The 14,374-nt window shown below is 40.5% G+C and overlaps 1 protein-coding gene and 1 long non-coding RNA gene across 6 annotated transcripts in view; one reads left to right on the forward strand and one right to left on the reverse strand.

Annotated features, from left to right (window-relative positions):
- The window catches only part of usp43a (ubiquitin specific peptidase 43a), a 238,101-nt gene that overhangs the window by 45,837 nt on the left and 177,890 nt on the right, over positions 1-14,374 (reverse strand). For 4 of the 5 annotated variants that reach the window (XR_012407383.1, XR_012407384.1, XM_073953089.1 and 1 more), the window contains exons 9-10: positions 6,636-6,744; positions 1,119-1,219 (exon numbers count right to left, since the gene is read on the reverse strand). Coding sequence is in view for 3 of the 5 variants with exons in the window: in XM_073953089.1 (XP_073809190.1) it covers positions 1,119-1,219; positions 6,636-6,744 (210 nt within the window). In the remaining 2 variants the exon portion in view is untranslated. 5 annotated transcript variants of the gene reach the window in all.
- On the forward strand, positions 3,237-9,654 carry LOC141386265 (uncharacterized). The gene is made up of 3 exons (XR_012407942.1): positions 3,237-7,217; positions 8,600-9,367; positions 9,431-9,654. It is a non-coding gene; the product is annotated as an uncharacterized lncRNA (long non-coding RNA).

The raw sequence follows: 14,374 nt of genomic DNA on the forward strand, positions 1-14,374 counted from the left end.
AGTTTAAAACGTTTTTAAAACAGTGCATGTTTGTAATGAATTACAGCAGTTTTACTGTATCACACCAGCCGCATAGTGTCAGTACAAGAAGGCGTTTCAATCCCGGTTTGTGGACATTAAAATCAGGTTTAATTTGTACATTAATATAACGATTATTCATACAGCATCTTACTGTATTTTTTCTCACAAATGTTACATGAAATTTGCTTCATTACTGTCACTGTACTGTTTATCGGAGACAGGACGATTACACACTCTGACAGGCACGTGGGAACAGTGGGTGGGGAGAACTAGCATTGAAGGCACATGCAGCAAAAACAGCTGTTCAGAGGAGAAAATTCCAATATTCTGAAAAGTATAGTAAATAATCTGATGGGTGTTTTGAGCTGAAACGTTACAGACACATTCTGGAGACACAAAAAAACTCATGTTAAATCTTAAAAAAAAAGGGGTAAAATAGGTGTCCTTTAAATTTGCAGTTTTCTGTATCCGGTGATTTATGTTTTTGTTTCTTATTTTTCCCTTTTTATGTATGCTTTTGAATTGCATTATGGAAGCTTGATCTTTCTTACAACAACTTTTAACCTTGTAATGTTCAAAACAGTGACTTTTATTAACATTTATAATATCTTAAAGTGATATATTGTCTGGATTGGTGTTGTATATTACAGTATATATACTTTGTAATAAACTGCCAGTACATTTTCTGTTATTTTACAGATTTATTTCATCATTTATTATTTCTTACACATTATTTTCTTTCTAACTACTAAAATGTCAATAAAAGTCACTTTGTTAAACAGTAGAGTTGAATTTTCAACATCAAAAGTAAACAGAGCAGAGATTAAGGTCTCATAATGCAGTTCACAACAGTAAATGAATGAAAAACACTTCTGAATCACAAAATATGGAAACAGTATTTACCAGTTATTTTTTACAGAGTAGGCTATGCTATTTCATTACGTTAAGTGAGCTACACTTACAGTGGAAGTCATGTTAGAATTCATAAAAATAATTAAATATTAATGTTATTTTATAAGAGTAATGTGAATCTTTCACTTTCATGGCAATAAACACAATCCCTGATTCTTCTAAATCATGGAGTACAGTTGGCTCACCTGTCTACGGTGGGATGGCACAGAGGTCTGCTGTCGTGCGGAGACAGATAACTGCAGGAGGCTGATCCACCCACCACACGCACTTTAAACAGTTCAGTAGTCTGTGGAGGACAAAAAAAACTCATCACAAATGTAGAACCATAAACTGGACTTGCACTACCTTTCAATAGTTTAGGGTAAATATGATTGTTTTCTTTGCTTTTTAAAATAATTTAATGTTTCTTTGAATATTCTATTTAAAAAAAGTTTGAATCTCAAATAAACTGTTCTGTTGAATGATAACATACAAAGCCAGTGAAGTCAGAATTATTAGCCCTCTAAATTATTAGGTCCTCTGTTTTTTTCCCAATTTCTGTTTACGGGAGAGAGGACTTTTTCAACGTATAATAGTTTTAATAATTCATTTCTAATAACAGATTTATTTTATCTTTGCCATGATGACAGAAAATATTTGACAGATATTTTTCAAGACACTTAAAGTGGCTTTTAAAGGCTTACTATGTTAACTTGGCAGGTTAGGGTAATTAGGCAAGTTATTGTATAACGATGGTTTGTTTTGAAGACAATCTAAAAAATATATAGCTTAAAGGGTCAATTAATTTAGACCTTAATATATATATATATATATATATATATATATATATATATATATATATATATATATATATATATTATCAGACATACTGTGAACCATTTTTTGCTCAGTTAAACATTGTCACACAACAAGAAAAAAAGTTTAAAGGGGTTTAATAATTTTGACTTAAAATGTATATACTATATCTTCAACATTATAACTAATGTTATCAGCATGTTTGAATAATAACTAAAAAATCATGTTACACTGACGACTGAAGTAATGCCTTCACAAGAATTGGTTACATTTGAAATTATTCAAAACTGAAAACAGTTAAATTTGAAACAACTAATAACAAAATAATTCTTAACTAAATTATGGAAGCTTTGTTAAGCATAATATTTTTTTATAAAATCAAAAAGATCTTGTCAATCTAAATAACAGCAACAAAATGCTGCTGACTCTTTGTAGAAATTGCAGGGTTTATTGTTCCATCAATAAAGTCAGGTCTGGTTGAGAGGAATAACCAAAAAAAAAAAAAGATTCAGACAAGCTTAAATTAACGGGAAGAATATGCAAGAGAACCAGAGCAGAACATTTTTTTTTTTTTAAAGAACCAAACATAAACCTGAAGAAACTGAGAGCAACTGTAAAAAGCATTAAGATAATTGGTTCATCAAGCTGCTGAAATAAAATAAACCTATGTGACACCACACTTTTGGAATAAGGTTTTATATTGCAGAATACTGTGTTGGGTTTTGTCTAAAAAATTGGTTTTGCCCAAATATAATACTGCTCATCTGAAGCAAAGTTATATTTAGTACTTATCTGTCTACAAGACATACTTCCAAAAGTCTTCTTCCTCACCCACACACTACATTTTAGATGGCAGTAATATTCTTTTCCTCCTTGCAGGAATCATTCTTTTTCATTGTTTGCTTGATGGTGGATACATAAACACTAATCTTAGACACTGTAAGAGAGGCCTGCAGATCCTTAGCAGTTACCCTGGGGTTCTTCCTAGAATATTTCATGTCTTTTTCCTGGTGTGATATTTGTTAGACAACCAAAAGACAACATTGCATACTGGGTTTCTTTCACCTGTATACAGGCATTATAATAAAAATAAAGAAAGTCAGGGAAAAGTTTTGGAAAAGTTTACTGGAAGTCATCATTTTGACTAATCCATAGCAAATATCCTTGAACCTGTTAGAAAATTCAAACCCAAATGAATAGTTTATCAATAAAAGAACAGCCCTATGAGCTTCTCTTTTTTTTATTGTTATCTCTGTGCATTGATTATGTGTAACAAATGGATTCCATTATATTTCATTATGTTGATGTATTTGCAACTATAGCACAATGTTGAGTAGGAGCGAGGTTTCTTTTTGTGCATCATTCACTTATAATGGTAAGTGGGTAATTTGGCTGAAGCTGTCAAACAGACATCAGAAAAGGATCACCACTTCAAATGCAACAGCAAACGGTCAGATTTTGATTGGAGATTATGTTAGGAAAAAGGAATATATATTTTTTTATTATTTGTGCCTCTTGTTCTTTTCATTAAACATTTGGATTGCTTAAGGTGACATATTAATTAAACTTCTTCTCTGAGTGTGATACGCTTTGCATTCTAATTAAGCATTTTTGCAGAAGTTTCCTTCCGCTGACTGGACAAATAAAGCAACAACGATCTATGAAAATAACTTTTATGTCTCACTTAGCCTTTTTATACAATGTGTTGTTCTTAAAGTTGTGAAGATAGAATTTTGTAGAACATGCCTTAATGTCTGTTTACGTGTGCAAAGAAGTTTGCAAAAAGAGGAAGTATGTTTGGGTGCAGCTGCTGGAGGACTACGGAATGATTGACAAGTAAAGAATGCTTCTATAACACCACCTTTTTATTATCAGCTGTGTATAAATTCTGGAGTCAGGGAAATGTAGGATTTTTGCACACCCCTTTGAATGTAATTCTTGCATTGGGGATACCCAGAATTCTGTTGATCGAATTATTCATTTGTATCTAATAAATTACTAATATTTTTGACATTACAGATAATCCTCCCGTTATTTTATTGAACACACAAGGAATTAATTCTATCAATTACCATTACAAAAATTTTATTTCGGTGTAATAACTTGGGCGGCACGGTAGCGCAGTGGGGAGCGCTGTCTCCTCACAACAAGAAGGTTTCTGGTTTGAGCCTTGGCTAAGTCAGTTGGCATTTCTGAGTTTGCATGTTCTAGAAGTGCATCTGCTGCGTAAAACATATGCTGGACAAGTTGGAGGTTCATTCTGCTGTGGCACACCCTGATTAATAAAGGGACTGAGCCAAAAAGAAAATGAATGAATGACTGTATGAACTTGCACAGGTTAATTGGTCACCTAAAGAATAACAATTTATGTTTAAATTGATTTATGTTTAAATTATTAATGTTGATTTCACATGGACATTAAAGAGGTCTGCGGCCATATAGATCTAAAAACATAAGTTCTGAGAACACATTTCCCCCTTTGTCTAGAAATGACAGTAGTATGAGTTATCGTGGAATTGATGTAGAGAGCGACATCAGACTATAGAGATGCAATTTAAAACTGAAATAGCTGTACTCAAGCGTACAGGATGATAAATTAGAGATTTAATGGGAGCCAATGAACAGATGAAAATAGCAGAAGTCTTTTGTTTGAGAAGGTGAGTTTATATTGGTCCTTTAATGTATTATGCTGTGAAGACAATAAAGCAAATGCAGTGCCTGCCAATCTGTTGTACTCAAGCAATTACAAGACAATGTAAGGTCTCTTGTGCCTTTCTCTCCAATATGATCTGAAATATAACATTAAGCTTTGATACAGTTGATCAGGTCTGTAAATAATGCATACTTGTAAGTTTAAATAACAGAAATCATGTTTAATCTGTTTTAATCATATTAATTATTTAAATTTTCTTGTTTCTTTTATTCTTGTTTATGTCAATGTGTTTTATAAATAAACTTGCCTTGCCTTATTAACTGGGGCTATACAAAACAGTGCTACATTGCAGTTTTAAACAGTGTTTAGGTGTCTTAATGACATTTAACTTTTTAATCTGTATGAATGTTTTTTTTTTTGCTGGGTAATAACTGATAACATGAAATCTGAATTATGTAGTCTGATTCTACAAACTAGGTACTTGCAATCAGATTATATTACATTTTAAAATACATTCAGATTCAGATTATAGTTACTTTTATAGATTATGTATTTGATATTTTCACTATAACATTTCATTTAAATGAGTTTTTCCACGCTTCTTGGGTTTTAAGGCAAAACACTTCTCAATGAGTTAGTCCATGTGTGAGATTGATTGTTTTATTATGCTAAAAACACTGAAAATGTAGAGTATAGCTGTAAAATGTATTCATCACATCAAGTGATTTATTGCTATTGTAGTAATGCAAAAGAAAAAACAAGAGAAAAGACAGGATGCGCGACATAAAAAAGAAGTAATACCTTTCACCATGTAATCTACAGTATATTATTCAGTAATCAGACTACAGTCCAGTCCGCAATTAATCTAGCCAGCAGCTGTCTGGGAAAATGATACAACAGTGACCCTCAGAGGGCAGCTTTGGCACAAGACCATAAGGAAATAATCAAGTTTACTAAAGAAAATGAGTAACATGAGTAGACATGGGCCGGTATAAGATTCTAATGGTATGATAATCTTGAATAAAAACATCACGTTTTCACAGTTTTGTGATTGCTGCTGTAAAATATGTTTTTAAATGACTAGGTAAAACATGTTTTTTCTCTTTGAACCCAATATATTTTATTTTAACAAACATTTAAAATATTTTGGAACAGTAGCTTAACATGTCAGACTAAATTATTTAAATGAATCATTGATTCTGGTCTTCATTAGTTTCAAAAACACAGATTTCTTTAAGTAATTGCATCTTTGAATATCTTTTCTGCGAGATAGTGTTGTATACATATATCTTAGAAACGCCATTAGAAACTTTTGGCGGCTTTAAAACCTTGACTTTTCCAAACCACGGTAAACCTTAATAACGGTTATCATCCCATGCCTAAACATGAGTACATTTGCTCATATTCAAAAATATCTACAGAAACCGTGTACTCATGAAAATCATTCTATTTTCTCATCTCTCCATTTCCTGTGTTCAACTGAATGATTGCTCTTCCTCGTCTGCATATTACAGTTTTCAGGAAGAGTCAGGCCATAATTATTGAGAGACTTGTGTTATAATAAAGAAATGCAGTATCCCATATAGTGTATGGCCAGAGAGAATCTGAGAGAAGAATCAGAATTTTGTAAAAAAAAAAAAAAATACAAATTAAAAAAACCGATGGATTTATGCGGAATGATTTTGGGAGTTTTACACTTTTATTTAAGGTTTACAATGCAAATCCAATAAGATCCGATTGTTTGGTAAACAAAGCAAGTCTCTCATGTGATATACAGTTGAAGTCAGAAATATTAGCCACCCTTTGAATGTTTTTTTTTTTTTAATATTTCCCAAATGATGCTTAACAAGCACATTTTCACAGTATGTCTGATATATATATTTTTTTCTTCTGCAGTAAGTCTTATTTGTTTTATTTCGGCTAGAATAAAAGCAGTTTTTTCAAAACCATTTTAAGGTCTAAATTTTTAGCCCCAATAAACTATATAAGTTTTTTCCATAGTCTACAGAACAAACCATTGTTATAAAATTACTTGCCTAATTACCCTAACCTGCCTAGTTAACTTAATTAACTTAGTTAAGCTTTTAAATGTCACTTTAAACTGTATAGAAGTGTCTTGAAAAATATTTTGCAATATAATATTAACTGTCATCAGGGCAGAGATAAAATAAATCAGTTAAAGAAAATAAGTTATTACAACTACTATCATAATGTATCAGAGTAGTAATGTACTGAATGCTCAGCGCACACTAACCTTTATTATTGCAGTTTTTTGAAAAACGTAAAGCTTATTGCAGACACTCTGTTGCAGATGATCCCAAGAAAGAGTCCTTTCTACTCTCATCAGAAATGGTGGCCCGAACCTAGAGAAAGCAAACGTGAGAATGACTGACACTCAATTATACTTATATATAGACAGTATGTACAGGGGTCAAAGACCAAAAAGTGTTTGCAAGCATGAATATGCCCTTTTTTTGTATCTTTTTTTGTCAATTGTTAGAATTATTTACAAAGATACTCCTTAAAATATCATTCAGCATAACAGCTAACCCTTTTGTTCTAATCATAATCTAATCACAGGCAAGGTAAGGCAAGTTTATTTAAGTAGCACATTTCATTCACATGAAGACAAGCTAAAGAAAAACAAATAATAAAATGATTAAAAAACAGATAAAAATGTGTTAAAACAGGTTATTAAAGAATGAAAAAGAACAGAAAACATAATAGTGTGATCTGTCGGACTGGGCACAGTGTTCATTCAGTATAGGCACAGCTAAACAGATGTGTTTTCAGTTTCTATTTGAACATGCCTAATGTACAGTAGCACAGATATTATGTGCTACCCATTGAAGCAAGTTTGAAGACCTCTGCTAAATTCCTTTTTATCAGGCAAACAAACCAAAGACTGAAGTTAGCAGATCAAAAATTGTTGGACTTTTCTGTGTGGAGTTTACATGTTCTCCCCGTGTTCACTTGGGTTCCTTCCGGGTGCTTTGGTCTTTCCCAGAGTCCAAAGACATGCGGTACAGGTAAATTGGATGAACTAAATTGGCCATAGTGTATGTGTGTGAGTGGTTGTATGGATGTTTTCCAGTACTGGGTCACCAGAAAAATGAATAAATGAACAAAGGAAATGTATTATTTTTTCTTTTTCTTTTCAAAAACAGTGTTTTGCTGTTATTATGAATGCGCACTAGTAAAATAAGACCATTTACATTTTCAGATGATCTGTATTACATGACAATGAGGATGCTGACATGTTGACTGACTTTACAGTAAATGTGTCATCTATGGTTATAATCATCATTGATATCTTGAGAATCTTCTGTTATACACAAGTCTCATTTGCCAAGTGTTAATCAGTAAACATATTTGGCTGATGAGATTAAAAATTTATTTTAAGTTTTAACTCATTTTTTAAACTTTATTAATGTTTATTGTTGGGTGACAATTTATTCCAAAAAATCTGTATTATGCAATCTGTTTCTACAAATTATAATCAGACTAAAATGCTCACATGTAAGTTTTAGTTCATTTTTTATAGATGACAGTTTATATTTTTAAATGTAGCTGTTTTAGCTTCACTATAACAAAAACCATTTAAACTACAATCATTTTACACTGCTGTAATCCTCAAGCCTTATTCAGGTGATTCAGTTTTATCATGTGATGTGTAGGCTATTATTTATTCTTTATTTTGTTTACTTTTGAGTAAACTTCACATTCTAAAAAAATATCATTTGATTACATCTTTCTTTCCGTTTCTGTCTGATATACAGTAATATGTAAATTGTTTTTCACAAATGTATTATTTATTTCCCAAGGTGAGTGCACAAAACAACAGGGAATCATACTGTAGCTACTAGCAAAAACATGTTGGACATGACAAGAAAGTTTATAACAGAAAACTAATCGCTGGTTTTGTAGACTGTCTGATCAATTTGTACTTTCTCAGATCAGCAAATTTTTCACTGGCTGATCAGCCTTAAAAGAGTAAAGGCATATTACAGTCATAATATACAAGTAGGCAAAACTCTTTATTTATTTATTTATTTATTTATTTTTTTACATTGCAGTGTTCATCATGAATGATTTATCTGCACTACTACTACTATTTTTTACTATGTATATAAGTACGCAAATCTTTATTATGTATTCTGCTTTGTTTTCTGAAATTAATGTGTTCTGATCAAAGTATCTAAACATTGGTAGAGCCAGCAGTGTGGAACAAAATAAAAACTATAACAAAAATAAAATAGGAACAATAATAAAAAAATATTTTTTTAGCTGAAATAAAATGAACTGAAAGCCTTTTGAATATTTAGGGACCGAGCACATATGTGCGTAGGCCATATTCTTCTTCCTCTTCTTTTTTTTTTTTTTTTTTTTGAATGAATCGCATTTTTGAGGGTCTAAACATGCTCTAAAACTCACAAACTTTGCACACGCTCCAGAAGTGGCAAAAATGTACGTTTGTTATAGGCTCGACAGTGCCACCTATGCACTTTTGACGGAGAATCTGCCTCAAAATCCACACGCTTGATAAGAGTCCTAACCTGAACACATTTACACGACAATATCCAGTTAAAGTTATAGCACCACCTGCTGTCAACAGGAAATGACATGTATTTAAGTATGAAAATGTGTTTGTAATATTTTCAGTTGAACTCATTCATTCATTCATTTTCTTGTCGGCTTAGTCCCTTTATTAAAAAAGGGTCGCCACAGCGGAATGAACCGCCAACTTATCCAGCAAGTTTTTACGCAGCGGATGCCCTTCCAGCCGCAAACCATCTCTGGGAAACATCCACACACACTTTCACCCACACACTTATACACTACAGACAAAATTTAGCCTACCCAATTCACCTGTACTGCATGTCTTTGGACTGTAGGGGAAACCGGAGCACCCGGAGGAAACATGCAAACTCCACACTGAAACGCCAACTGAGCCGAGGTTCGAACCAACAACCCAGCAACCTTCTTGTTGTGAGGCGACAGGACTACCTATTGCACCACTGCCTCGCCTTTCAGTTGAACTATTTACAGCTTAAATAAAGAGCTATGTTAAATTTCAGGACCTAAAAATACAAACCCTGGCAATTCAACTCATTAAGACTTGGTAATTACACATGTTAATTTAATGCATTATTTTATTTCAATTAATGCTATTCAACAAGCTTTTTATTTAAAATATTTTGCCAATGATTTTGTTCCATACGGTGGTGTCATTTATTTTTTGTCACTTGCTTAAACCCCCAGGGGTCGAAGACAGGTGAAGATAGGTGTTTTGATGTGTCTTCTTGGAACGCCTAAAAGAACGTTCGAGGTTACTAAAGTAACCCTTCGTTCCCCGAGGAGGGGAACAGAAGCACTATAAGTGGATTTGATTGTAAAATCCACGCATTGGGAGGTTCGGTTCAGAAGCTACTCGTCTGAAAGAGTATTGAACGGGCCAATTAAGAATGAATTGGCAGCGCAAGCCTGCGCAGGTGAGCGGCATAAGCAATCAACTGAGTATATAAGCTCACCTGGCGCCAGCAGACGCTATCCTTTTTAAGCTGAAGAGACTTTCAACAGCTAAGGGACAGTCATTATGGCGACGGAGTATAGTGCTTCCGTTCCCCTCCTCGGGGAACGAAGGGTTACTTTAGTAACCTCGAACGTTCCCCTTCGGGGGGAACTTCAGCACTATAAGTGGATTTGATTGTAAAATCCACGCATTGGGAGCCCATTGAAAGCGCCATAATGACTGCACCTTACCAACACCCCCGATGAGGAGATAGTCAAGCAAGCGTGACGCACCCACATCATGGGGGGCGCGGTCCTCCAACGTGTCCCTGGCCCTAATTTATCCTACTTCAACAGAAGTTTTTACGGATTTATATATATTTTTTGGGAAGTCGTGAGCATCTAGATAATTCTAGGAAAATACGACAGTACGTTGGGAAGCGTGCAATCCCAATAGGGAGGACGCTGCGGAGGCCATCCGTTACCCAAGGGGGGATAGATGGCAGAATTTACATATGGACTAGCCCTAAAAAGGGGGAGTACGCATAGCAAAAGAGTGGTTAGCGGGGAGGGAAGACACGGGTCCGCCCAGGGGGGGGGACTTAACCGTGGCTGAATAAGCATATGGGATCGCCTAGTGGGGACCACACATAGCAGGCACCTTTACCCAAAACGCGGGCTGACCAGCGGGCAGACCTACAACGTAGTGGGCCAGCAAGTGACTCCTCCGCTGAGTCAGTGCTGGGGGCCACGGAGGAATCTGCAGGGCTCACCTGACGGGGAACTTTACTGACAGATAAAAAGGCGCACGTATCTCCGTGTTAGGGAAAATGGCGCAGCAAGCGTGTTTCAACACCCTACCGAATTGTTTCCTCAATCACCAAGGGTTACCTAATACCCTTGAGGAAACCGGCTCCACTCGCAGATTGTAAAACCTTGCAAATGTGTTGGGTGTCACCCAGCCCGCAGCTCTACAGATGTCTGTTAGAGGGGCGCCGCGTGCGCGCGCTCGAGAGGATGCGAAGCTCCGAGTGGAGTGCGCACGCGCTCTCGGGGGACGCGGCTCATCTCGGCTCTGTAGTGAAAGAAAGGCATCCACAATCTAGTGGGAACTTATTTCGGTACGGCACTTCCCTGCTGCCGACCGCTATAACAGACGAAGAGCTGCTCAGATGATCTAAACTCTGAGTGCGGTCCGGATAATACGCAAAACGCGAACTGGACAATAAATAAGGGCTGGGTCTGCCTCCTCCGAGGGCAGCGCTTGCAGGCTCACTACCTCGTATTAAAACGGAGTGGTAGGAACCTTGGGCACATATCGCGGGCGGGGTCTCATACGTGAGAGAAGCCAGCCCAATTACAGGCACGAGTCACTGACCGAAAAATGCCTCTGGGTCCCCGACCCTCTGATCGATATCAACGCGACCAGCAGAGCTGTCTTCAGGGACAGAAATATACTGAGTCGAGGATCGAAGGGATCTGACGCGGCTTGTGTAGCGAGGGCGAGATCCTAAGAGGGCATGAGAGGGGGCGGGGTGGATTAATTCGCTTAACGCCCCTGAGGAACCGGATGATGAGGTTATGCGTTCCCACGGTGCTGCCAGCCACCGCGTTATGAGAGCGGAGATGGCAGCCACGTAACCTTGAGTGTGGAGGGCGACAGCCTGCTCTCCAGCTTCTCTCGGCGTAAAGAAAGCACAACGCTGATCTGGCAAATTACGGGGGTCTTCTCAGCGAGAGACACACCATTCAGTGAATAGACTTCACGTCAGGGCATAGGCGCGCTCGGGGAGGGGGCTCTAGCCCGAGTGACGGTATTAGCCACCGCAATCGGAGGTTACCCAAGTCTTCCTCGCGTCTAAAAATCTCTAAAGATCGGCGAGGGTGCCAGGTGGTGCCCTGTCCCTGAGAGAGTAGGTGCTCTCTCGAAGGGACTGCCAGGAGAGGGCTATCGCGAGGGAGAGCTCTGACATCCAGGTCCGGTTGAGCCAGAGGGGCGCAACCAGCAACCTGTTCCTCGTCCTCCCTGACCATGCACAGTAACTGCGCGAGCAGGCTCACTGGGGGAAACGCGTATTGCGCGTGCCCCGAGGCCAGCTGTAAGCCAGTGCATCCGTGCCGAGAGCACTCGGTCAGGGAAAGAACAACTGGCAATGAGCGATCTCGGGGGAAGCAACAGATCGATCTGGGCTTCCCCGAATCGCGCCCATATCAGCTGAACAGACTCGGGGTGGAGTCTCCATGCTCCAGGACGCAAGGCTGCCGTGAGAGCGCATCGGCTGCACGGTTGAGCTTGCCTGAATATGAATGGCGTGCAGCGATTTCAGCCGCGGATGACTCCAGCGGAGCAGACGGCGGGCGAGCTGAGACATGCGGCGAGAGCGGCATACCCCCTATACGGCTGATATACGCCACCGCCGCCGTACTGTCCGTCCTGACCAGCACGTGTTGCCGCTCCAGCACCGGAAAAAAACGGTGGAGAGCGAGGAACACTGCCAACAGCTCCAGGCGATATGCCAATGCAACTGGGTACCTTTCCACAGGTCCGCAGCCGCATGCCCGCAACGCACAGCCCCCCAGCCCGTGTTGGAAGTGTCTGCTGAAACGACAACAAGACTGGACGCCTGTTCTAGAGACACCCAGGCCTGTAGGAACGAGGGGTCGCTCCAAGGGCTGAGGGCGCGGCGACACAGCGCAGTAACAGAGACTCGGTGTGCGCGCGCGTGCCATGCGCGTCTGGGGACTCGATCGTGAAGCCAGTGCTGAAGTGGTCTCATATAGAATAATCCGAGCGGCATGAAGCGGCTGCGGATGCCATATGCCCCAGGAGCCTCTGAAATAGTTTCAGTGGGACCACTATTTTACTGTCGAGCTCTCTCAGACAGTACAGCATCAGCTGAGCGCGCTCTCCGGAGAGGCGCGCTGCCATGGTGACCGAGTCCAGCTCCAGCCCGAGAGAAGAGATCCTCTGCACGGGGGCGAGTTTGCTCTTTTCTCGGTTGACCTGAACCCCCACAGGTGGAAGTGCCAGAGCACTTTGTCTCTGTGCATAATCAACTCTGTGCATAATCAAAAGAGAGGGCAAATTCAGCCAGTCGTAAAGAAATTGAGTATGCAGATGCCCGCGAGCCGAAGGGGCGCTGAGGCACCCTCCGCGGGCTTGGTGAGGACCCGCGGAGACAGAGAGAGCCCGAAGGGGAGGGCTTTGTATTGCCAAGCTCGACCTTCAAACGCAAACCGCAGAAACTGTCGGTGGCGAGGAAGAGTGGAGACATGGAAATACGCGTCCATCAGGTCTAATGCTGCAGACCAACCCAGAGGACGAACGCACCGGAGGATGCGCTTCTGCGTGAGCATTCTGAACGGCAGCTTGTGCAGGCAGCGGTTCAAAACGCGCAGATCTAGGATTGGCCGTGACCCACCGCTCTTTTTGGGCACGATGAAGCGTGGGCTGTAAAACCCGCTCTCCATCTCGGCTGGAGGGAGCGGCTCGATTGCATCCTTCGCCAGGAGGACAGCAATCTCCTCTCGCAAGACAGGGGCGGACAGGGGGCTGACCCTGGTGAATACACACCCGTGACTTGGGGGGCCGTTTCGCGAACTGAATCGCATAGCCGAGTCTGATTGTGCGTATGAGCCACCGCGAAGAGCTGGCCCGCGCTAACCAGGCAGGCAGAGCTCTCGCTAATGGACTCATCGCTACAATCGCTGACGTACCAGCAGTGGGGCAGCGCGGAGTGGGTGTGCTGATCCGGGAAGCTCGCGGGTCCCACGGAAAAGCTGGAGGTGAGATATTTGCTCTCACTCCAAACCCGAGCTCCGGAGGGGAGGCTCGAGGGGTGGGAGAAAGGAGACCGTCCTCCCAGCGCTCGTGAGCCACTGGCGAAACGCACCGAATCTGCAAGCTAGAGAGCATAGCGTCCCAGACTGGCAGATTTCGGGCTGTCACATCTGGGGAAGTGAAAAGTGCCCTTTCATAATGTTTTCATGGCAGTAAAAAGTGCCGTTGGAAATGGGGCCCCGACCTCCAGCGGGGAAAGAGCAAGTTCCCTCTTCTCCAGATGGCCTGTCCCAGGGGCGCTTCGCGGTCCGTTGCCGGACTTAGCGGCGTTCTGGGCAGGGGGGGCTGCCTGCTTCCGAGGTGCCCGACGCGCTCGCTTCGCCTGAGGCGTGTGCGGGGGCGGAGCAGCTCTCGTAGGCGGGCGCCTTCGGCGAGGAGCAGGTATGAATGGCACGGCGGGCGGAGCGGGCTACGGACCGCCGATAAGACATCACCCACCAACTGCTCTCTCACCGCCTTGAATTCCTGGGTGAATTCACAGACAGTGTCGCCGAACCTGGCTGGGGATATGGGGAAGTCAAGAAAGCGGACTTTGTCGACTTTGCGCATATCAGCCAGGGGTGGCGCTCCTGGACCACTAATGTGGACATCGTCCTCCCCAACGCACACGCAGCGGACTCAGTAGTCCGAAGAGCTAAGTC

The sequence above is a fragment of the Danio rerio genome, chromosome 6 (assembly GCF_049306965.1).
Source record: "Danio rerio strain Tuebingen ecotype United States chromosome 6, GRCz12tu, whole genome shotgun sequence".
Classification (NCBI taxonomy): domain Eukaryota; kingdom Metazoa; phylum Chordata; class Actinopteri; order Cypriniformes; family Danionidae; genus Danio; species Danio rerio.